Source organism: Artemia sp. Qi Xiang Cuo, chromosome 5 (genome assembly GCF_049724085.1).
Source record: "Artemia sp. Qi Xiang Cuo chromosome 5, ASM4972408v1, whole genome shotgun sequence".
NCBI lineage: Eukaryota > Metazoa > Arthropoda > Branchiopoda > Anostraca > Artemiidae > Artemia > Artemia sp. Qi Xiang Cuo.
The window spans coordinates 49,960,372-49,986,488 of NC_142798.1; the positions used below are offsets into that span (position 1 = coordinate 49,960,372).

Below are 26,117 nucleotides of genomic sequence, written 5' to 3' on the forward strand. Positions count from 1 at the left end.
TACGCCCCAATGTCAAGATTGAGATAAAGCTACAGCTGGACCCATCCAATTTTATTTTGAGAAGAACACGTCTTGTAGCACCCGATGCAAATGTCATTATCACACCAGGATGTCTCCACGTCCGAAAACAACAGGTTATGAGCTATTTTGCACTGGCAGTGGAAAAGCTAAGAGCCAATAGCAACAACATTAAACTTCTTGTCCCCCAGACGATCACCAAGCAAAGTCACATTGCCACCGGCTCTGGTAGCTATAGCGATTCATCATTTATGAATGGAGCAATCCCATCAAAATTGGCTTTGGCCTTTGTGAAGAGTGGCAGTGCCGTTGGATCCTGGACTTAATCCCCCCTTGATTTTAATTTTTTTCGGTCTATCTATCCTAGTGTGCAAAGTGAATTGTATTCCACTGTACACTCTATCATTTGACAAGAAATCCTATAGAACTCAGTATGTATTGACCATGCATTCCCTAGACCTTGACTCTCAACTATTTGAAAATGGAATAACTGATTCAATGTTTTCAAAAATCAAGGGGCAGTTGTTTTGAAATTTTCAGAGGCTCAGGATATGAGCTAAGTACGAACAGGGACTATAAGTTTAGAGTGTACATTTGCCGAGGCTTTGACTGAGAGTATCACGCTAATATCACTGAGTCAATTTGAAACCTATTGGGAATTCACACCCAACGGCAGTGTTCTACTAGACCGAGCACCATGAACACAAACCAAATAACCAACGTATTTAGTATGGATCCATACATGTCCCAGTACAAGTCCTATTGTATACCATCGGACTTCATTGAAAAAATTCCAAGTGTTAACAATACCTTAATCATTGTTAATAGCAGTCCATCGACTTTGAAGACCAGTCATTGGCTAACCATCTTTCAAACAGCAAAGAATATTGAATTTTTTTATCCTCTTGGCCTATTGTATAAATTCTTTACGCCATACATCAGAAACTTTATTGAAAGCAGTGGGAAAATTATTATTCAAAATCAACGAAGAGTACAAGATTTAATGACTAAGACATGTGGCTTAAATGCACTACTCTTTTTCATGTTCAGATGTCGTGGCTATAACTACAAGCAGTTTCTCGACATCTATGTTGACTTACCTCGATTGAACGACTTTCTAGTGGAAAATATACTTACAAGCGTATTTAATATTGATTTTAGTGCCCTACGAATAAAATGTTCTAAAAATGTATGTGAAATTGTTTATTAATAAATGATAAAAATTTATATAGACGATAAAAAACGACTTTTCTACCCTTTAGATTTCATCTTCTACTAGGTATAGATATTTGTCGACAACAACTAGTGCAGGTAGATTATCTGAATTCACAGTGTACTGATCCTGATGTACTGCAATTTCAGGCTCACATTTTATACAGTAGAGTTTGACTTTACTCTTTTCACATCTCTTTGTATAGTCAATGACACTATTCACATTCATTCTATCGAATTCACATGTTTCACTTTGCTTATTTGAAGCAATTTCACTAACAGTATCCTCAAGTGTTAAAACATATTCCATCACTGCCAAATAAAAAACATTGGGCTTATAATCATGACGTCCAGTGTCTTCGCAACGATGACGCAGAAACCATATTCTTTTGTTGTTCCAACAGTTGAACCGCTGGCCCGGCTCCTCCTCCCAGAACAATCTAAGGCCACGACGATACCAACTTTGTAACAATAAACTACAATTACGCTTAGGATTCATTCAAATTATACCGGGATATTTATTCTCCCACGCATTAGATTTATCACAATGACAATTGGAGCAAAGGTAGCCTTTAAGATAAGATTCGCGGACCTCTTCAAGACCGGGATTAGAACCTTTAATTTTTACAGCATATCCTCTATGCAATTTACACGGGCTGCATAATCTACTCTCTTCATCATACTCATCAATCATTGTGCAATTCTCACATGATGACCAACTGCCCAGTGTGTACATACATCGCGGACATGTATGGAACATTTTTTCATGTGTTGACACTCTCACTGCCACAATGAAACTAAGCTAGCAACAACAAAAAATTGTCGGAGATAGAGAGAGAGGAGTAAATAATCCTTGAACACCATCTTTCTCATGAAAAAAAAGTCCTAAATTTCTAAACTAATGTTTAAAAGCATATCCACAATATCATTTTGCTGTGTCGTGATCAATATATCAATAAATTGTGTAAATACATTTGGACCATAATGTAGGAGCTTCATACAATAGTCTAATGATGGAGAATCAGTTTTCATTATATCGACAAGCATTTCCCGAGAAAATATCTTCCTTTGAAAAGACAGCTCTAGAAAATCGTCATCTAGAATCAAACGTTTTTCCATAAGCACTAGAGTCCCTATGATTCACTCTTTCTCAAAGCAATCCATTTTTTAGAGTCCTAACACTCTCACAACCAACTTTAGACTAACCAGAATTTTTTCTACTCTAAAAAATATACGCTAATCTAATATAGAAAGAAAAATACCTTTGATTTAGAAACAATTTCATTGATCATAATTACAATAATGATATTCACTGATGCATTTTGTTCTCATCAATATATTTCGATAGGACATCTAATACTGACCGAAGTTTATTTATATGCACAATGTTCACTTTTCCAGCAAAACATAGTTGCTCCTCCTGCTTAAATTTGCTTAATGATGTCACGTATGTAGCATACATATCATCCCATTCAAGGCATAGTCTGCAGCCCCCGGTTATTTCCACAACCACGTTGGGTACTCGTATGTCATTGCCGCTACCGGCTCCATCATTAATCTCCAATAATGTAAATGCACCACTCATTTTTCTCTACTAATATCCTCTCAAATAAACTATTCTCTCTGAATTCAATTCTCTTACTAATAAGAATTGTAGTGAAAACCATTCCTTTTATTCAAATCCAAATCACCAATCAAGTTATCGTATATTGAGCAACCATTGATGTCTCTGATTGGCTCCTAAAAAATGTCTACGTCAAACGATACATTCTTGTGCAATTCGTATCAATAACAAAAAAAACAGTTTCTTGTATGGTTGAAATGTATAGAAGCATGGTCTTTTATGGTTCAAACCTATTACACTTTTCAGCATAATACTGAAGGCGTGAATGTAGGGTTGAATGTATGGTTGAAATGTTTAGATACGATACTACTGATAGCTCTTTTGAAAGCACTAAAAAAAACTGTAGCGTAAAGAGCGAGGTATTGAATTGGGGGAGAACCCCCTCACATACGGTATAATTTCTGTTCGTTTTAAGTTCTAATGTTGCTTCTTACTTTCAGTTGAAAAAACTTGTTTTTTTATTTAATTTCTGATCGTTTTTTAAATAATGCTTGGAAATCCGGCACCCCCTTCATAGAAATGTCCCTTACCCCAAAGAAACATCCTCCATAGAAAGATTCTCCAGAATAACCCCCTCCTCTAGCCCCCCCCCCCTCCAGAAAAAAATCCTTCCTGAAAATGTCTGTATACTTCCCAATAACCAATAAATAATGCTGGCAAATCCGGCGCCCTCTTCATGGCAATTTCCCTTCCTCCATGAAAACTTCCTTCATGGACAGATCCTCCAACATAACCCCCGACCCATCCCCCCACTACCAGAACAAAACCCTCCGAAAAACTTCTGTATACTTCCCAATAACCAATACTATATGTTAACATTGGGTAAAGTTCATAACTTTTAGCCCTCCCCCTGGGGACTTCGGGGGATTAAGTCATCCCAAAAGACATATTTATCATATTTTGGACCATGCTGAACAAAATGGCGATCTCAAAATTTTGATCGGATGACTTTGGGAAAAAAATTAGCGTGGGAGGGGGCCTAGTTGCCCTCCATTTTTTTTGGTCACTTAAAAAGGGCACTAGAACTTTTAATTTCCGTTCCAATGAGCCCTTCCACGATATTCTAGGACCACTGGGTCGATACGATCACCCCTGGGAAAAAAAAAAAAAATATACGCATCCGTGATCTTTCTTCTGGCAAAAAATACAAAATTCCACATTTTTGTAGATAGGAGCTTGAAACCTCTACAGTAGGGTTCTCTGATACGCTGAATATGATGGTGTGATTTTCATTAAGGTTCTATAACTTTTAGGGGGTCTTTCCCCCTTTTTTTGAAAATCAGCCAAATTTTTTCAGGCGGGTAACTTTTGATGGGTAGCACTAAACTTGATGAAACTTATATATTTGAAATCAGCATTGAGATCTGATTCTTTTGATGTATCTATTGGTATCTATCTAGAAAAACCCGTTTTCTAGAGTTTCGGTTACCATTGAGCCGGGTCGCTCCTTACTTACAGTTCGTTACCACGAACTGTTTGATAATCTCGTGAAAAATCAAGTAAATCAACGTAGTTAAATAGAGCATTAAGATGAACGTGCAAATTAATATTTTTTATCTTGTATGGACTACGTGATTTTTTAGGAATGATTGCGCCACCGTGTGGCATTATTTTTCTTCAACTGGGAAGCTCAATATGGATTTCTCTGGTATTTTGAAATCGATAGGCTATCTCAGAGTTTTCAGTCGACATCAGCTTGATCCTCTTTGGGACAAAATCCTAGTTTGGAACTACAATTTGGCAGAAAGTGGCATTTTCCAGGGGCATGATCCTTTTGATCACTTAAAAAAGGCAATAGAACTTTCGACTTCCGTTCAATTCAGCCCTCTTCTGATATTCTTGGATCATTGGTTCGATACGATCATTTCTGGGGAAAAGAAACAGATAAACACGCATCCATGATCTTTCTTCTGGGGAAAATGTAAAACTCCATATTTTTATAGATAGGAGCTCGATACCTCTACAGTAGCGTTATGTGAAATATTGAATCTACCGATGTGATTTTTATTAAGATTGCTTGCCTTTTTAAGGGTGTTTCCTCCGTGTCTCGAAAATCAGGCAAATTTTCTCTGGTTCGTAGCTTTTGATGGGTAATTAATTAAAAAAAACTTTTTCCACAAAATAAGTTTTTCAAAGAAAAGTAAAGAACTTCATTAAACTAAAAATGAGCAAAAATAAAATCAAATAATCTACCAAGCGTGAAACTACCACTAATCAGCATCGATAAATTCATGAAACCCAAAACGAGCAGAAATTACAATAAACAACCGAGTCAAACTCAAAACGAGCAGAAATTAACATAAGTTAGACTCAAAACCTCTATGCCTTCCCAAGGCCAGAACATAATTTGCACTTTACTGAAAAAATATAAATGTTTTTACTTTTATAACTTTATATTAACTTTATATTTTATAACTAATAAATCAAATAATATTAAGATTTTGATTACTAAATATCAGTAAATGTATATTAAACTGACAATGCACATACAACCCTTGCACTGAAAGCTCTGATGGGGTTTTTTATTTTAAAAGACCTAATTTCCAGAACTTTCGCGTACGTTGAACAAAATGAATATCTCAAAATTTTGATTGGATATTTTTGGAGAAATGGTGTGCGTAAAAAGGGGGTTAATCGCCCATTTCATTGAAAATCTTATGTGCCCCCAGGGCATAGCCTTTGACCCTTTTCCAGATGACTGTGGAGAGAGTGTTCTGCTCAAAGGTATAATTTCTAGAACTTTAAACTTCGTGGAACAAAATGGCTATCAAGAAATTTTGATCGGATATGTTTGGGGAAATGCTGGGCATGGAAGGGGGGTTTGTTGCCTTCCAATCACTTTCGACTATTAAACAGGGCACTAGCCATTTCAATTTCCAATCGAATGAGTCATTTTTGAAGTTTCTACGACGACGCGTTCAGTAAAAGCCTTATATGCCCCCATGGCATAACTTACAACCCTTGCCCTGAAGACTTTGGGGAGAGTGTCCTGCTCATAGGTATAATTTCTTGAACTTTAAACTTCGTGGAACAAAATGGCTATCAAGAAATTTTGATCGGATATTTTTGGGGAGATGGTGGGCGTGGACGAGGTGTTTGTTGCCTTCCAATCACTTTCGACTATTAAACAGGGCACTAGCCATTTCAATTTCCAATCGAATGAGTCATTTTTGAAGTTTCTACGACGACGCGTTCAGTAAAAGCCTTATATGCCCCCAGGGCATAACTTAAAACCCTTGCTCTGAAGACTATGGGGAGAGTGTCCTGCTCAAAGGTATAATTTCTAGAACTTTAAACTTCGTGGAACAAAATGGCTATCAAGAAATTTTGATCGGATATTTTTGGCGAAATGGTGGGCGTGGAAGGGGGGTTTGTTGCCTTCCAATCACTTTCGACTATTAAACAGGGCACTAGCCATTTCAAGTTCCTTTCAAATGAGTCATTTTTTAAGTTTTTATGACGATGTGTTAAGTTGTTGCCTTTTATGACTCATGTCTACAACTCGCTACCCTTGTCCTGAGAACTATGGGGGAGCGTTTCTCCCGAAAACATCATTTCTATAGGACAATCCGCGATACTGAACAAAATGGGTGTTTAAAAATTTTGTGAGGATGTGTTTGGAGAAATGGTAGGGGAGAGAAGGGGGATAATTTCTCTCCAATCACTGTCGAGTATTAAAAAGGGCACTAGACCTTTGAATTTCAAATCGAATGAGCCATTTTTCAAGTTTACACGACAAATATCTCAATAAAAACTTAGATACCCCCAGGCCACAAATTATAACCCTTTCCCAGAAGACTGTGGGGGGAATGTCCTGCTCAAAGGTATAATTTCCTGAACTTTAACTGCGTGGAACAAAATGGCTGTCTCAAAATTTTGATTGGATGTGTTTGGGGAAATGGTGGGCGTGGAAGGAGTGTTAGTTGCCTTCCAGTTTACTTTCGACCATTAAAAAGGCACAAACCATTTCAATTTCTAATCAAATGAGCCCTATTTGAAGTTTCTACGACAACGAGTTCTGTAAAAACTTTATATTCCCCCAGGGCATAACTTACAACCCTTGTCCTTAGGGCTGTAAGGAGGTTGTCATCCTCAAAGACCTAATTTCCAGAACTTGAAACTACGTTTAACAAAATGTCTATCTCAAAATTTTGATTGGATGAGTTCGGGGTAATGATGGGCGTAGGGGGGTGGGCTAGTTGCCCTCCAATCACTTTCGACTATTAAAAAGGGTACTAGCCCTTTGAATTTCCAATCGAATGAGCCTGTTTTGAAGTTTCTACGACAACGTCTTCTATAAAAACCTTATATGCCCCCAGGCCATAACTTAAAACCCTTGCCCTGAGGGTTGTAGAGGGAGTGTCCTCCTCAAAAACATATTTTCTATCTGGAAAACAACTATGCTGAACAAAACGGCTATCTCAAAGTTTTGATTGGATGTTTTTGGGGAATGATTGGCGTAGGGGGGGGGGCTAGTTCCCTCCAATCACTTTCGACTATTAAAAAGGGTACTAGCCCTTTGAATTTCCAATCGAATGAGTCTTTTATAAAGTTTCTACGACAACGCCTTCTATAAAAACCTTATTTGCCCCCAGGGCATAACTTAAAACCCTTGTCCTGAGGGTTTTGGGGGAGTGTCCTCCTCAAAAATATATTTTCTATCTGGAAATCAACTACGCTGAACAAAATGGGTATCCCAAAAATTTTGATTGGATGTGTTTGGGGGACTGAGGGGTGTGGGGGGGGGCAGTTGCCCTCCAATCACTTTCGACTATTAAAAATGGTACAAGTCCTTTAAATTTCCAATCGAATGAGCCTGTTTTGAAGTTTCTACGACAACGCCTTCTATAAATACCTTATATGCCCCCAGGCCATAACTTAAAACCCATGCCCTGAGGGTTGTAGGGGAGTGGCCTGCTCAACAACGTATTTTCTATCTGGAAATCAAATCCGCTGAAGAAAATAGCTATCTCAAAATTTTCATTGGATGTATCTGGGGGAATGATGGGCGTGGGGGGGGCTAGTTGCCCTCCGATCACTTTTGACTATTAAAAAGGATACTAGCCCTTTGAATTTCCAATCGAATTTTCTACGACAACGCCTTCTATAAAAACCTTATATGCCCCCAGGGCATAACTCCTTGCTCTGAAGACTGTGGGGGGAGAGTCCTGCTCAAAGGTATCATTTCCTGAACTTTAACTGCGTGGAACAAAATGGCCATCTCAAAATTTTGATTGGATGTGTTTGGGGAAATGGTCGGCGTGGAAGGGGTGTTAGTTGCCTTCCAATTACTTTCGACTATTAAAAAGGGCATAAGCCATTTCAATGTCTAATCAAATGATCACTCTTTGAACTTTCTACGACAACGCTTTCTATAAAAACTTTATATTCCCCAAGGGAATAAATTACAACCCTTGTCCTTAGGACTGTGAGGAGGTTGTCATCCTCAAAGACCTAATTTCCAGAACTTAAGACTACGTTGAACAAAACGGCTATCTCAAAAGTTCGATTGGATGTGTTCGGGGGAATGATGGGCGTGGGGGGGCTAGTTGCCCTCCAATCACTTTCGACTATTAAAAAGGGTACTAGCCATTTGAATTTCCAATCGAATGAGCCTGTTTTGAAGTTTCTACGACAACGCCTTCCATAAAAACCTTTTACGTCAACAGGCCATAACTTAAAACTCTTGCCCCGAGGGTTGTGAGGGAGTGTCCTCCTCAAAAACATATTTTCTATCTGGAAAACAACTACGCTGAACAAAATGGCTATCTCAAAATTTTGATTGGATGTGTTTGGGGGAATGATGGGCGTGGGGGGGAGGCGGCTAGTTGCCCTCCAATCACTTTCGACTATTAAAAAGGGCACTAGCCCTTTGAATTCTCAATCGAATGAGTCTGTTTTGAAGTTTCTACGACAACGCCTTCTATAAAAACCTTATATGCCCCCGGGGCATAACTTAAAACCCTTGCCCTTAGGGTTGTGGGGGAGTGTCCTCCTCAAAAACATATTTTCTATCCGGAAATCAACTACGCTGAACAAAATGGCTATATCAAAATTTTGTTTGGATGTAGTGGGGGGAATGATGGGCGTGGGGGGTGCTAGTTGCCCTCCAATCACTTTTGACTATTAAATAGGATACCAGCCATTTGAATTTCTAATCGAATGAGCCTGTTATGAAGTTTCTACGACAACGCCTTCTATAAAAACCTTATATGCCCCCAGGGCATAACTTCTAACCCTTGCTCTGAAGACTGTGGGGGGAGTGTCCTGCTCAAAGGTATAATTTCCTGAACTTTAACTGCGTGGAACAAAATGGCTATCTCAAAATTTTGAATGGATGTGTTTGGGGAAATGATGGGCTTGGAAGGGGTGTTAGCTGCCTTCCAATTACTTTCGACTATTAAAAAGGGCATAAGCCATTTCAATTTCTAATCAAATGAGCCCTTTTTGAACTTTCTACGACAACGCGTTCTATAAAAACTTTATATTCTCCCCGGATAAAAATTACAACCTTTGTCCTGAGGCCCATGAGGGGGTTGTCATCCTTAAAGAACTAATTTCCAGAACGTAAAACTATGTAGAACAACATGGTTACCTCAAAATTTTGCGTTAGTGCGATCGGGGGAATAACGGGTGTGGGGGGGCTAGTTGCCCTTCAATCACTTTCGACTATTAAAAAGGGTACTAGCCCTTTGAATTTCCAATCGAATGAGTCTGTTTTGAAGTTTCTACGACAACGCCTTCAATAAAAACCTTTTACGTCAACAGGCCATAACTTAAAACCCTTGCCCTGAGAGCTGTGAGGGAGTGTCCACATCAAAACATTTTTTCTATTCGTTCAACAAGTCGGCTGAATAAAATGGCTGTCTCAAAATTTTTCTTGGAGGTGTTTAGGGAAAGGATGGGCGTGGTGGGGGGCTAGTTGCCCTCCAAACACTTTTGACTATTAAAAAGGGCACTAGCCCTTTGAATTTTCAATCGAATGAGCCTGTTTTGAAGTTTCTACGACAATGCCTTCTATAAATACCTTATATGCCCCCAGGGCATAACTTAAAACCCTTGCCCTTAGGGTTGTGGGGGAGTGTCGTTCTGAAAAACTCTATCTGGAAAACAACAATGCTGAACAAAATGGTTATCTCAAAATTTTGATTGGCTGTGTTGGGGGGAATGATGGGCGTGGGGGGGGGCTAGTTGCCCTCCAATCACTTACGACTATTAAAAATAGTACTAGCCCTTTGAATTTTCAATTTAACGAGCCTTTTTTGAAGTTTCTACGACAACTCCTTCTATAAAAACCTTATATGCCCCCAGGGCATAACTTAAAATTCTTGCCCTGAGTGTTGTGGGGAAGTGTCCTCCTCAAAAACATATTTTCTATCTGTAAATCAACTAAACGCCACAAAGCGTCAACACACAAAGTTTGACTGGAGGTATTGTGGGGAATTATGGCGTGGGGGGTCTAGTTATGCTCTAACCACTTTTAACTTTTAAAAAGTGCACTTGCCCTATTAATTTCCAATCGACTGAGCCTGTTTTGAAGTTTCTACGACAATGCCTTCTATAAAAACCTTATATGCCCCCAGGGCATAACTTAAAACCCTTGCCCTGAGGGCTTTGGGTGAGGGTCCTCCAATCCCTTTCGACTATTAAAAGGGCACTATCCACTACCATTTCCAATCGAATGATCCCTTTTTGAAGTTTCTACGACAACTCCTTTGATACGAAGTGCCCGGGTGGAGAAAAAACACATTGTGCCCACATCGTTCTTTACTTAGGCAGTGCTAGCGCGCTGCCTATGATTTTATTTTTTTGTGTATTCGAAATCAGAATAGAAGCGAATTCTTTTGATGTATTAACTGTTATCGTGCTCCCTTTTTAGAGTTTCGGCTACTATTTACTCTAGTTGCTCCTTACTTTGGCCTCTAGTTCGTTGCCACGAACTGTTTGATGGTTTTACTTTCACTAAATTCTATGGTTGGTTTTGACCATATGAATAAAATATATTGAAGTTTATCTTTTAACTATTAAATATAAAAAAAACATGTTTTTTTAACTGGAAGTAAGGAGTGACATTAAAACTTAAAACGAACAGAAATTATTCCGTATATGAAAGGGGCTGTCCCCTCCTCAACGCCTTGCTCTTTACGCTAAAGTTTGACTCTTTCTCACAGCTCTATTTTTTTTTTAAATAAAAAACTTTAGCGTAAAGAGCAAGGCGTTGAGGAGGGGATAGGCCCTTTCAGATACGGAATAGTTCCTGTTCGTTTTAAGTTTTAATGTCGCTCCTTCCTTTCAGTTAAAAAAACATTTTTTTTTATTTAATTTTTCAATGTTGTGAATTAATGCAGGTTTTTATTTTTGCTCATCGTACACGAATAATTAAAAAAAACTGCATATTCATTTTACTTTTATTTGGTTAAATTGCTTTCTCGAAAGTTGTTTAATTTTATTTACGAACGTGTTTATTAGTAATAAATATATGTAACTTACGAATGAACTTACGTAAAAAACTTCGATATTCATATATTTTTAATACGTATATTAGGGGGGGGGTCCCCTAGTCAATACCTGGCTCTTTACGCTAAAGTTCGAACTTAGTTCCAATTCTTTAAAGACCCCTTAATCACAAAGGCCGTTCATTAGAATAAATAGCTCTTATGAAAGACTTAAAAATCTTTGGCTTAAAGAGCGAGGTAATTTCTGTTCGTTTTAAGTTTTGATGTTGTTCCTTACTTTCAGTTGAAAAACTTTTTTTTAATTTCATTTCTGATCGTTTTTTTTCAATAATGCTGGGAAATCCGGCTCCCCCTTCATAGCAATGTCCCGTCCGCCATGAAAACTTCCTCCGTGGAAAGATCCTCCCACATAACCCTCGAACCACCTCCCCCCACAACCAAAAAAAAATCCCCCCCCCCCGAAACGTCTGTATGCTTCCCAATAACCAATACTATATGTAAACACTGGGTAAAGTTCATAACTTTCAGCCCTTCCCCTGGGGACTGTGGGGGATTAAGCCATCCTAAAAGACATAGCTGTTATATTTTCGACCATGCTGAACAATATTGCTATCTCAAAATTTTAATCGGATGACTTTGGGGAAAAAATTTTGGGATGGAAGGGGGCATAGTTGCCCTCCATTTTTTTTGGTCAATTAAAAAGGGCACTAGAACGTTTAATTTCCTTTCGAATGAGCCCTCCCACGATATTCTAGGACCACTGGGTCGATACGATCACCCCTGGGGAAAAAAAACAAATTAACACACATCCGTGATCTTTCTTCTGGCAAAAAATACAAAATTCCACATTCTTGCAGACGGGAGCATGAATCCTCCACAGTACGGTTTTCTGGTACGTTGAAACTGATGGTGGGATTTCTATTTAGTTTTTATAGCGTTTAAGGGCTGTTTTCCACTTTTTTCGAAAATCATTCGAAGTTCCTCAGGCGTGCAACTTCTGATAGGTAGGATTAAACTTGATGAAACTTATATATTTGAAATCAGCATTTAAATCAGATTCTTTTGATGTATCTATTAGTATCAAAATTCTTTTTTTTTAGAGTTTCGGTTACTATTGAGCCGGGTCGTTCCTTACTTACAGTTCGTTATTACGAACTGTTTGAAACGATAAATAGATTAAAGAAATAACGAAAATTGGGCTCGGAAATACAGTGTCAGAATCCCAATATAATTTTGATTTGTGGACAGATATAATTCTGGTTGGCTTGATTTTTCGGAAATGTTGTTAATAGTTGAAACACTCTGAATAGGCCTATTGTGCTATCTCAGTTCATTTTAATTCATAAAACTTCGGCGGTCAGAGGTCATATCTCACTGACATACATTGCAATAAAGAAGTTTGATATGCTGAAATTTTTACTCTCAATTAGGTAGAGATTTGCTTTCCGTTTACAAATCATGGTTGCAGTAGTAGCTTCAGCCTAGTAAAGAGTAAACCACGGCTCATTGAATCTAAAATTTCAAAATGTACTTTTTAAGAAACTGTCTAGTGAGAAAGACTTTCCAATGGACGATCATCCAGAAATAATGGCTGTAGTTTCAAAGAAGTGTTCAAACATGACGTCAAAATGAAATAAAAGTACACCATTGAAATTGCCACTATCGAAAACCTGTACCTGAAGACTCGCAGTCTCTCATTTGGAATAGCAAGGAAAATCACTTCTTTGCATAGGTAGCATTTATGTGTCTCCTTTTCCCCTCAGGGAATTAACTGTTTCCCTCAAATATTGAAGGATACGTTCCCACTACGCCCTCCCTCAACCCCTGATAACAAAACGTCTTGATCCTAAACAACCACCATTTGACTTGCTTCTTGTTCTATGGAGCTCTAACTATGCCGCCGTTTCCTCACTCTATTGCTAGCTAAATTTCATATCCTGTGGTTCGAGACATTATAAGCATGTCCAAAGGTCTCAGTGTTTCCCCGACATTCCCTTGCGAAGCACATTCAGAAACGTCAATACTAGTTTCTTTTCTACCATCAAAGAAATATGCTCTTATATTTAATAATTCTACTAGAATTCAAGCTGTCAATGCTAGCTGTCGAACAAGAACATTCTGTTTGTAACGTTAGAATTTGTAAGTGTGATAAGCTGACTGGGCCTCAAAATTTTGAGATTCGTAATTTGACAGTCGAAGTGAAAGAAGGTGAAACAGTGCAAGAACTTTGGAATATTGAGTGTCGATGCACAAGGAGAACCAAGGTATGTAAACGCTTTTTTTTTACCAAGTTATGTGCTCTGACCAGTGTCACAACCTGACTTTCAAAGGTAGTCAAAATAAAGAAATGATAGAAGGATAGAATGATAGAAGGATTTTTGGGAACATGGGAGGTACACAAAGCAAACGACTTAAAACGGGTAGGATGAAGGAGGAGGGGTTGCTTGTGTTATTCTATTGTAAATTAATGTTGCAACGAGTCTCTACAAGTAGGCATAGTAAATGTTGGGCCTCCATTTTCTCTTGTCGTTGGCAGAGTTGCTTACGCTGATCGAAATGGAAATTAGGAATTATGTAAACTACTGTACTTTCTTTGTTTAATTGAGGGTAATTAATCTAAATCAAAAAGTGAAAAAAACTTTACCACATCTATTTTTAGTTATAACTTTTTCGCAAAAATTAAGGGTTTTGGACTTTTACGGTTCAGGAAGGAGGAAAAGGACAGTAGTCAAACTCATGTTTGTAGTAATTATTTGTTCGTTTTAAGTTTGACCTGAACGTTCAATTTTATTTTACTCGCTTTAAGATTTATTCGTTCATCTATGTTAGTACCTGTTATTTCTATGTCTTCTATTATCGTTTATTTTAATTTCTGTTCTTTTTGGGTTTCATTTATTGTTGAACAGTACTTCCTGGCCACGTTGAGTTTTAAGTATTATAGGAATCTATCTGCTGCTCTTAAATTGAATATGGCTCTTTGCTTTTCTCTGAAAAACCTCTTTTTGGGGAAGTTTTTTAAATAATTTATGTTCGTTTTTAATTCGCAAAGTTTTGTTTTTGGTTAATATAATGAATATTTCTCCAGTTTGTCATGTCTCTGGTATAATAACTAAAATATCCGATTCCAATTTAACTGTTATAATTAGTGCTTTTGATTCAAATAGCGACGAAGACCTCACTGCCTTTCCATAACGAACAACAAAAGCACGAAGAACAATAGGGAAATCTTTTTGCAAGACAGTGAAGATAATTTGAATGAATCTTTCGACCCTACATCAAATATTGATGTAGCAGTATTTGAACAACTATCAGAAAATGAAATAAAAGAAAATTATAATTTAATAGAAGCTTCAGCAGCAGGAATAGATGGCGAAGTCTTAATGACCTTATTTAAACTCTGTAACTAGTACTCCATGTATTTCCAATTCCGTAATTCTTTTTATCAGCAAATAAATGGTTTAACGATGGGCGCCCTCTCCGGGCTACTGGTGAATATTTATGTGGAACATATTGAAAATTGGGCATTAGAATCGTATTTCTTGAAACATATCTTTTGGGGACGTTACATGGATGACGCAATTTCACTCTGGAACTATGGGGAAAATGAAATTAAGGGTTTTTTAGATCACCTTAATACATACGATAGAAATTTACAATTTACTGTAGAAATTGAAATCGCAAATAAAATCCCATTCCTAGATGTGTTAATTATTCGTAGCTTAGATAAACTCAGTTTTACTATTTACAGAAAACGAACACCAAATAATATATATTTGCCTTTTAATTCAAATCACCCCCCACAAGTTAAAAGGGCTGTCATAATCTCCCTCGTCGATCGTGCCTGAACGTTTGTTCTGATTCCCACATCACAGCAGAACTAAACTTTATCAGGGACATACTTTTTGGAGGTATCCTATTTTATTTATTTATAGTGTACTTAACTGTAGACTGAAAAAACACTCCCGTAAAATTAATGGTAGTTTACTATTTGAGATTTCTGAGAAGTCTTCAAACATTGTTTACCTTTCGTACATCCCAAAAACCACTACAAATCTTAAAAAAGTTTGCACACAAAATAATCTGTATATAATATTCACAAATAATTTCAAAATCATAAATTTTCTAAACTCTGGTAAAGATAAAACCCCAGTTACTCGCCAAAGAGGGGTCTATCAAATACCATGCGATTGTCGCAAATATTATGTAGGTAGAACACACCAGAATTAAGAAAAACGCATACAGCAGCATAAAGATGATATTGTCAAAGCTGTAAATTCTAATATTTCTACTCTTTCATTGGATTCTGCTTTAGGCAGCCATGTATTTGAAAATCCTAGCCACAATATATTCTTGGATGAATCTGCCCTTATTAGCAATGACCTTGGCATAAAACAGGTAGTCCGAGAAGCAATTGAAATCAGACTTAAGATTAATAATAATAATATTTCCTTAAATAAGGACTTGGGGGAATATACACTGAATGCTCTGTACTCAAATTTAGTTAAAAATGATTTTGAAAAAAAAATTTAAAAAAACCAATAGACCAATTGAGCCAAAAAAAAAAACAATTGAATATTGAAGGGTGATGGAGACTGGATTTGTTATTATCATTTTCTATTATATTTTATTTATCTATTATTATTTTTAATTCAGTTATTTATGTATCTATTATTGTCATATATATAGGTTATAGTTTTTATTTTTGGTTTATTCATAATAGTTTTAATTAAATAGTTGAGGTTTAAGTAAATCGTCCAGTTAATAGGTAAGTAGTTTCATGGACTTTCGCGCGATCACAAACCTTCATAGGTTTTCTCCAGCGCGAAAGTGTTGTTTAATTTATTTATTTGTTTGTGAATATGGATTAATAAACTTATGAACTTATGAAGTTATCATAATAATGAAAAAAATTAAGTAAAGAATTTTTAAGATATATATGGTTGTGTACGGTTCAACTTCAAAATTGAAGTTGTTGTGTAAGGTCCAACCTCAAGCTCAACATTGCTCCATGGTGCTGGTGCATGTGCTGGTGCCATGGTGCTGACTTTTGGCAATAGGTCCTTCCGCACGCTCCAATTTTTAAATAAAACCTGACGGAGAAGAAACAAACTGATAAAACTTGAACCCAGAACCGGTCACAAAAAGACCCTTGAGGTTAGCTGCCAAAAAGGCTGGATTAACAGTAAGAACGTGTTTTTAAATTATTTTTCTTTCATCTCATTAAATCGCCTCGTTTTACCTCACTTTTTATCGATCCTGGTTGAACTTCGCTGAAGTAGGATGCTGGGACTGCTTTGAAAAAAAAAAATAATTTTTGGTTTTATCGGTCACATGTTGTCGTGAGTCTGTTTTCTTTTATATATTTGTGTCTTGCTGAGGAGGGCCCTTGGACATAAGGCCAAAATATTCATTCAAATTATCTTCACTGTCTTGCAAAAAGATTTTGCCTATTGTTCTTTGTGCTTTTGTTGTTCGGCTTTTGATTAATTTCAACACCCTCTTAAAGTTTCCCGAAAGTTTCAATTAAATGCCATTATCCGTTCCTAGAATAATTCAGATAAACCCTCCTGACAACCGAGATGCACATAGTTTCTCTTGCATGAATGTTCTGACCCTTATCCACTTCTAAGATATTGCAAATTTACTCTTTTGGTAACCCGGATGCAAATATGCCCTCAGTCGTTCCTGAAATATTGCTCATGTGCCCTCTTGTTCAACATCTTCAACATTCCCTAAAAGGAGTCACAAGTAAATATAGTACCAGTTGCAAGCTGTTGGAGTCGCAGTCAGAAGTAGCCACTCTCACAGTCGAACGGTTGCAGCCGCAGTAGTAGTAGTAGTACTAGTGGCCCTGAAAATTTCAAGTTAATACCCACACCCGTTCCTAAGATATTGCAGATACGTCTTTTTGATTGCTTGGATGCAGACAAAGGATGGTGTCTTTTGATTTAGCTCAACATTCCCCGAAATTTCACCTCAACACCCTTAGTCTTTTGAGCACACACAGGATCAAACATCCCTCCGCCCTTTCTCAATGATAAATCCCGGAAGTTAAAAATGAACAAATTGGATAATTTACAATCCTTGTCCCAGTGGCTGTAGGGTCGTGGCATCCCCAGAGGTATAGCTTTTAGACCTCGTGACTATTTTAAATAAAATGGCTTCTTAATATTTCTGTTGGTGTAAAGGGGAGCACCTACAAGAGTGAGAGAAGGGGCGCTGGTTGTCCTCCGTTCATTTTTTCAACTTCACTCTCAACATGATTTTAAAGTTCCAACTTAATACCCTTAGCCGTTCCTTCAATATTCATATTTTACCCTTTTGACAGCCCTCCTACATATAGCGTGGTTTGATTTTGTTTTGCCCGCCTTAATACATATAAACTTTTCGAACACACTCAGAATCAAACATTCCCACTCCTCCGAACGAGTAATCATGTAATTAAATGAGGGTAATGTGTATAATTTAAAATTATCACTCTAGGGGCTTTGGGGTATTGCATCCTCTGAACCATAGTTACTAGATCTTTTGCCTATTTTGAATAAAAACGCGTTTTCAATATTTTGATTAGTGTTGGGGGGCATCTAAAAAGGGCAAGGGGGTTTTGCAGCCCTCCAGTCAATTTTCAACGTCTCCCTCAACGTACCCTTAAAGTTTCAACTTAAAACTCTCAGCTGCTCCTTAGATGTTTCTGATACGCCCTTTTGACAACTAACATGCACAAAGTGTGTTTCGATTGTGTTCGAAATTCCTCTCCAAAGCCTTAGAGGATTGTGTCATCCCCATAGGCATAATTATTGGACCTTTAGAGTATTTTCAACGAGGTGGCTATTTCAAAATTTTGATTGAATGTTTTTGGAGAGAAGGGGCGGCTAAAGAGGACATGGGAGGGTGCTGGCTGGTATCGAATCACTCCACAATACCCCATTCAAAATTTCCTGAAAGTTTCAACTTAATACCTTCAGTCGTTCTTAAGATAATACAAATTCGTCCTTTTTGATAAACTGGATGCTCATACTACTTTTTAATTTAGTTTAATCTACCCCTCAACATTCTCCTTCTCTTTAATACCCTTGACCTTTTAGGATACCCAGAATCAGAACTTTCGCCTTTTCCTAATGATAAATCCTGCATGTAAAAAATGGATAAAATTCATATGGTAATTTACAATCATTGCCCTGGGACTGTGGCGGCATCCTTTTCAATATTTCATTTAAGTTTCACCTTAATGCTCTAAGCCTTTTGGAGATCCAGGGTCAAATATGCCATCTTTTCTTAATAAAAAACCTTAAATGTTAACAATGGGCAACTTGCATAACACACTACTCTTGTCCTGGGGGCTTGGGGGGGGGGGGGGGGGCTGTCAGCCCTGGAGGCATGGTTATTTGACCTTTGGACTATTTTTAACAAAATGGCTACCCTATCTCAAAATTTTGATTGGATGAACTTGGGAAAAAGGGTGTGTGGTGGGAACAGGACTGGTGTTGCCCTCCAATTATTTCTTATGCATAAAAAGGGACCTAGAACTTTCGAATTCCAATCGAATGAGCCCTCTCCAATGTTTTTATGACCATCCCTCCCATAAAATCGTATATATTAACTATAGGCAACTTGCATAATTCACAACCCTTGCCGTGGGGGCCTGTGGAAGAACTAGGACTCAGGGGTTGACAAAACCATCCTCCACAGCCCGGGGCAAGGGTTGTCTCGAGGGGTATGCTAACTAACACTGTTAACTTTAAGAAGGTGCGAATGGTAAAATATATTGGGACAAAAAAACTTAAAGAATTGGGACAAAAGCTCAAACTATAGCGTAAAGAGTGGGATATTAAGGAGGGGGAAGCCTCTTTCATATACGGAATAATTTCTGCTCGTTTTAAGTTTTAACGATGCTTCTTACTTTCAGTTCACACAACTTGTTTTTGTTTTTTTTATTTAATTTCTGATCATTTTTCAATTAATACCGAGGCAAGTCATGCCAGAAATCCCCCCTATATGGAATATTTCCCCATTAATCCCCTCCCAGTGGAAAGTTTCTCCCGCGGAAAATTTCCCCATGGAGAATTTCTGCCGCGGAATAACACCTGCCCCCCCCCCCAAAATCCTCTAGAGAATTCCAAACCCGCTGAAAGTTTCCTCTGGACAATTCCCCTAGAACATCTTCACATGTAAAATTATGTCACCAAAGAGAAAGCAAGATAAATAAAATTAATTTCGTATGTGAATTCTAGGAAATTCCCTCCCGTGTAAAATTTCCCCTGCAAAGTTCAACCCCCTGGAAACTCTTCCCCCTCCCCCCCCAAAAAATCTCCCCGTAGAAAATTCCCCCCGCAGAAAATGTATGTATACTTTCCAATAACAAATAGGCTACTATATGTAAACAATGGGCGAACTTCATAAATTGCAGCCCCTTCCCGGGGACTGTGGGGGTCATTTCATCCCCAAAGGTATATCTAATAGACTTTTCAACTATGCTAAGCAAAATGGCTATTTCAAAATTTTGACCAGACGAGTTTGGGGAAACAAGGGCGTGAGAGGTGGGCTAGTTGCCCTCCAATCTTTTTGCTCGCTTGAAAAGGCCGCTAGAACTTTTAATTATCACTTAAATTAGCCATATCCTGATGTTCTTGGACTAATGGTTCGATACGATCACACCTAGGAGAAAAAAACAACCAAAGAAACACGCATCCGTGATCTTCCTTCTGGCAATAAATATAAAATTCCACATTTTTGCGGATGGGAGTTTGAAAGCTCTACAGTAGGGTTCTCTGATGCGCTGAACTTGATAGTGCGGTTTTTCAACAAGATTCCTTGATTTTTAGGGGATGTTTCCCCTCTTTTTCGAAGATCGGGCAGATTTTCCCAGGCTCGTAGCTTTTGAAGGGTAACATTAAACTTAATGAATCTTGTATATTTGGAATCAGCATTAAAAAAAATCCAATTCTTTGATGTATCTTTTGTTATCAAAATTCTGTTTTTTAGAGTTTCGGCTGTTATTGGACTGAGTCGCGCCTTACAGTTCGTTACCACGAACTGCTTTACAGTATCTGACCCTTAATTAGACAAAAGCTTTTCAGACAAACTTTCTTCCACATGTTAAAGAAAATGATTGAACCAAGTTGAATAAAACTTTTTGATTTAGCTCAAATATGAACTCCTGAAAATCTCTGAAAGTTTGAACAAATTGAAATTACCACAAATAAGAGTGGGGCTACCACTCTTAATATGCCGCTCATACCACTCTTATGCCCCCTAAAACCACAAAAGGCAAAGTCTTTTAAACAGTGCGTTCTTTTTGTATAGCACCAAAATCCGAGAAAATAGTCACAATGCTAATCAAACTTTCGGGAAAAAAACAAAATCCTTAGAAGCAAGCTCTGGATCCATTCTCGAAATTTTCAATAGAATAGCAAGGACAGTGAAAGTGAAATATTATTGTTTGAATTGGTTAAGTGGAATTACACAACCACATATATCTTGATAAAATATATAAAAAAAAATTGCAAAATCAGTTATTAATGAAAGAGACCTTAAATTGCAGTTATGGAGTTTTCGGTAGTAACGGGCACGGAATCTAAAAAAAATGTGGTGAAAAATCAACAAGAAAAGGCTAAAACCATATGGCAGTAAACAGCAGAAGAAGGTCTATCGTTTCTTTGAAGGTATTGTTGTCTTTGAGAACCAGCAGATTGTTAGTCTTTGAATTTTTAATGACGAAAAGCGGGGTTAAGTTTAAGTAATTTGTTCAGCTTATTAATTTTCAGGGTTCAGCGTGGAAGTACTGACAAAAATGTTGTACTCTCCTAAAGACTTCACTTGAAATAATAAAAGGAAATAATTAGAAACCGTTGTTTTGGGTATGAATAGAGCTAGGATGGGTCTAGTGGGGCAAAACATTTTTGTTTTGATGTCGTTGGTACTTTAATATTACATCTACTTTTCAAGATGGTAAAACAGCGGTAAATATTTCAATTCATGGATCAAATTCTTAGCTGAGAGATAAATACATTGTTCGATCCGCTATTCAACACTCTTACGAAATATGATGACGGCTACCGTCAAAACTTCTTTCTAAAATCTGCTTTTGGCTTATACGTCACAGAAAAGAAATTTAGGCATTTTACTTTTAATATGCATATTTTTAAACTACTGACTATATCGTATTAATTTTTGGCTCGATCGTAGAAGAAAAAATATGTTCTTTAGGAAGGGAACCCGGAATTTTTCTGAAAAGTAAAAAGATTCTCCAGTTATGCTGAAATCATGTTACAGTGTATCCTCTAATAAGGGGCTACTAAAACACAATCTAGCAATCAAAACACGAAAATTTTGAGAGAAAAGATGTCTTTGATATTTAAACCAAAATCCAAGCATTTCGGCATTTTCTGGCTTTGGCATAAAGTTCCCCCCCCCCCCCCAGAAGAGAAAATTCCACTTTTCAAACTGTCTTTTGATTTTAGGTGTTCCTAGACTGGAGGCTATGTCGTATTAGAAGTTCAACTGATTCTAATGGTGCTATTCTCATTTTTGAGGGGTTGAAGCTCATTTTCAGAATTCCCAAGAAAAATTTTTTACATGCGGGAAAATTTTCTAGGGGGGATTTTCCGCGAAGGGAAGGATTTAGACCTCCTACCTTGGAAAAGTTCTCTGAATTTCCAACACCCTTTAAAATAGACCTATGTGCCATTATGCTTGGAATGTGTGGCCAGGCAACATTTAATCAAATTATACTACTTGACTATCATTTAACTATTTAATACACAGTTAAGAGAAGGCAAGTTTTATTATTATGGACAAATATTATGAGGAAGGGGGTATCGAGGATTTGCGTGGTTGAGTAAAGAATATAAGCAGTATCAGCTCTGAAGTATCAGCTACGATGATTGTCAGTCATTGTAGGATCAACTATTGTAGTTGGTTTCAGAGAATTCTCCGAGATTTGCCTTTTTTGGGCGTCAATCCCCTTAGAAAATACTCCCTCGTCCCCATTAAAGCCGGACGCATAAGTACCTATGAGTAGCAGTAATGGTTTTTTTTGTAAGTTGTGTGTGTATTTGTATATTGGGTAGTGGAACGTTGGCAGTACAGCTTGTTTTTGGTTTCTTTTATTCATTTTTAAACAATATATCTTGAGAAATTCGGACTTTAAAGTTCGATGACCCACATCTGCGTCTATTTTTTGTTAGGTGAATGGTTAATTTGTGGTATAACAAACCCTAAGTTTCAAACAGTCTGGTGCCATGATTTTTGTCATGAAAAACATCGGTACTGTTGCGCTTAATGGTACACACGAAAGAAGTCTAATTTGGTTAATGCCAATAAAAAAATTAGGATGAATATATAATAGTTTAGAAACAAATTTGGGCTATATATTTGCACATTAGGGGACGGGGGTAGGGGGTAAAGCTTACCATATATCAAATGCATAACCTAACCTAGGTACCTCCCCCCCCTCTAAACCCCCAAAAAAACTGTTTAAATATTGTAAATTCAATGGGAAACCACGCTCTTCGATATATTTAGATAGCAAGTACCCGCTTTACGGGTCTCCATCACTGCATTCCTTCGACAATCTATAGCGCTGTGTACAATTAAGCGCAACTGTACCAAAATATCCAAAAAAGTATATTTCACTCCCAAATTAAAATGGCTTTCTTGTATTTATTCGATTGCTTCCCAATGAGGATCTGTTGCCACTTAGATAAGGACTCGTATCTATTTTAAAATGTAGTTTTTTTCGCTTTTTTTTATTTATTGTTTGTTTTTCTTTTACATTGAAAGTACTTTATCTTATCCTGTTTTTCAGGTTCTGAGTTTTGGACGAAGCTATGGAAGAACGGTAATCCCAAAAGCAGTTAATCATTTTTCCATTAGTAACTGTTTGTATGTTACTTTATCAGCTGGTTCCTTTGGATCCCAAGCGGGTCAGGAGATTCATCTCAAAGATATAGCATCAGTAAATGTGGAGAAATGGGCTTTTCGACGTGATTCTATCTCTATGAGGCTTATTAAATTGGAAAACATCGGGAATTTAGTTGTTCATTCGGAAGCATTTACTGGAATTCATGATGACAACCATATCTATTTCCATAATGTCACTTGGAACTATGTTAGAACAAGGACGTTTAGTAACATTAGTCTAATTAAACGGATGGAACTGAAGTCAGTGAAAGTGAATGAATTCGGATCTCTTTCTTTTTGGAAGGTTGATAATATTGAGGAGTTTCATATTCTTGGTGGAGACAAAGAAAACGCAAGCTGTAATATAGATAGAGTTAATTCAGACGCGTTATCTTTCACGTCTTTTAATTTTAGTATTTTCCAGTGTAAAATTAAAATAGTTCGAAGTGATGCTATTCATATCAGTGCCAATTTTGCCTATTTTGTTGAAAATGAAATAGGAACATTAGAATCAAATTCTGTAGGCTCAACTTTTAACGAACTACAATTTTCTAGAAACGAGGTGGATAAATTTAACAGTGGTTCTTTCTCGCGGCTTTATGGGAACAGAAGTGAAGATTCATCAGTAATTTTTGTTTTGCAAGGCAACACGTTTCACACAGTGGGAATAAACGCTATGAATTTAGGTGATGAAAATTCAATTCAATATTTTCATGTGCTTGATAATGCCTTTGATTGCGAGTGTAAAAATTTGTCTTGGTTCACTGCGATTTATAGACAAGTCAGTCTTGGTCGTGCTTCTGCGTATTTTGAGCTTTTATTAGATGAAAGTATTTGTTCTGAATATCATGATATACTAGTTGCGTCGCAGCATAACGTGAACAAATGTGATCCTAACATGAAAAAAAAGACGGGGAATCCATTCACCGACTTAGAACCCTTGTTTATAATTCCTGTATCTATTGCAGCTTTTCTTTTATTTGTGTGTGTTTTTTGTAGATGTTGTTTGAAATTTAGATGTTCTCGGCAGGGAGGAGACTTTGTTTAAACTCCTCGTTAAATTTTTATTTTAACTTTACGTTGTATCTAAAAACATATTGTGCTTAAGAGCGTAAATTTTTGCTGGTGTTCAGTGCATTCCAGCTTTCTTTTTATTATTGAGTAAACTTGGCTCAGGTCTTGTAAAAAATCTTCTAAATAAAGTATTTATATCTTACACCGTCTTTACTTGATTTGAAAATTATCAGACAATTAAGCTGTTGTTATTAGTCTGAAAATTGTCATGCCCGTGCCACATCGTAGTCACATCTATCTATAAAGAAAGCCAAATATCATGAATGACAAAGCAATTTTTGGGATTTTAGCGTATTTAAAAAGCAAGAAATTAAAACTGCAAGAAATTAGTTTAAAGAGTTTGCACCAACAGTAATTTGTGTCCAACTGTTCTCTACTAATACTAAGTCTTCTTAGGCTTTTGTCACATTCTTCTCCCAGATAGAAACACCGCTGTTCTAAGTTTCTATCTTTTCTAGTTTTAAAAATTATGCTTTAAACCTTGACTCTGATTGGTCAGTCAAGAAAATTATGTTTGAAAGTTGAACAGTGTTCAACTCGAGAAATTACGAACGGCGAACGTAATTGGCGCTGTAGTCATGTGTAATTTTGATTTTATTGACAAGTGTTTCTATAATGTGGCACGGGCATCAGACTAATACCTCTGCGAACACATCTCTTCCATTCCGCCCTTCTTCTTTGGCTCCTTCCCAAGGAATCTCTGAGATTTTAAAGTCATTTGTATATGCTATTAGTCTAGTGAACTTGACTTAGCTCAGCTTTTGCAGCAAATCCTCCAGATAAAGGTTTTATCTTCTATTCTTTATTTATGTTTAAAAATTGAAATTCTTTTTCAGTTTCCATACAAAATTGACGAGACATAGAGATAATACCTATTGGCTGAAATAAATGCAATTGTATGTGTATGTGAAATATTTGTGATGCCCGAAATTGTTTTCTCTCTGATCGACTTTAAACTTACAGTGAATGTAGGCATCGCCAGGTAGACATCCATAAAGAAAAATCATCAGAAAAAATATGCTGTATCGATCTGTAAGCCTTTTGTTCCAAACGAATTGTTGACCAACAATCGCGGCAACAGATTTGCTTATTAACAATTGTGGATCAACAATAATTTTCGAGAGAACACAACAAATTTTTTATTGTCGGAAATAAACGGCAATGTTTTCAAAATCAGTGGAGTATTGTTTTACGATTTTCAATTAAACCCATGTTTACTCTGGTAATTTTTACTTTTTATCACCCTTTCACTGTGTGATCAAATCCTGAAAGTTTTAATTAAATACACGAAAAAAACCATCTCCAGTGCCTTTTAGAGGAAATGAGGTGGATAATAAAAAAAACACCTTCTCATATCGTATTTTAGGTAAAAGATCAAGTAAATAGTAAATATAACAATCTTTATGGCTGACTAACTGTTTTTTTTCTTTTCTAGAATTGTAAGATCGAAAACAATGTTTCGCCCCATTATATTCTTCCTTGAAATTTCTCGCTTAAATTTGACCAACAAGTTTGGAAACGACAATTTCAGTTGTGGATCGTTTTCACCCACAATGTTGATCAACAAAACCGATGTTGGTCGCTAGAACACGATTGTTGGCCAACAATGTCTCGCCAGAATAGATTGCTGATCAACAATGTTAACCGACAATGCTAGAAAAGGCCTTATGATCCCCAAAACTCGGACGCAAAGTTTATTTTTCCAGTTGAATTGAACTTGCAAGGCCTTTAGAAAGTAAACTTGGTAGTATCAATTCGTGAAGCAGAAATATTCGAAAAAGTTTTTTTTTTTTTTCGACTGCCTTGAAACTTACAGGACACGTAGAAAGGGA

At 37.1% G+C, this 26,117-nt stretch overlaps 2 protein-coding genes across 2 annotated transcripts in view; both read left to right on the forward strand.

The window, feature by feature from the left end:
• ND-19 (NADH dehydrogenase [ubiquinone] 1 alpha subcomplex subunit 8) overlaps nucleotides 1-26,117 on the forward strand; it is an 85,735-nt gene that overhangs the window by 30,397 nt on the left and 29,221 nt on the right. The window lies entirely within an intron of this gene.
• LOC148952227 (uncharacterized) lies at nucleotides 12,863-24,427 on the forward strand. The gene is made up of 2 exons (XM_089088882.1): nucleotides 12,863-13,574; nucleotides 23,117-24,427. Exons 1-2 carry the CDS (start codon nucleotides 13,362-13,364, stop codon nucleotides 24,257-24,259), a joined length of 1,356 nt encoding a protein of 451 aa, XP_088945008.1. The 5' UTR covers nucleotides 12,863-13,361; the 3' UTR covers nucleotides 24,260-24,427.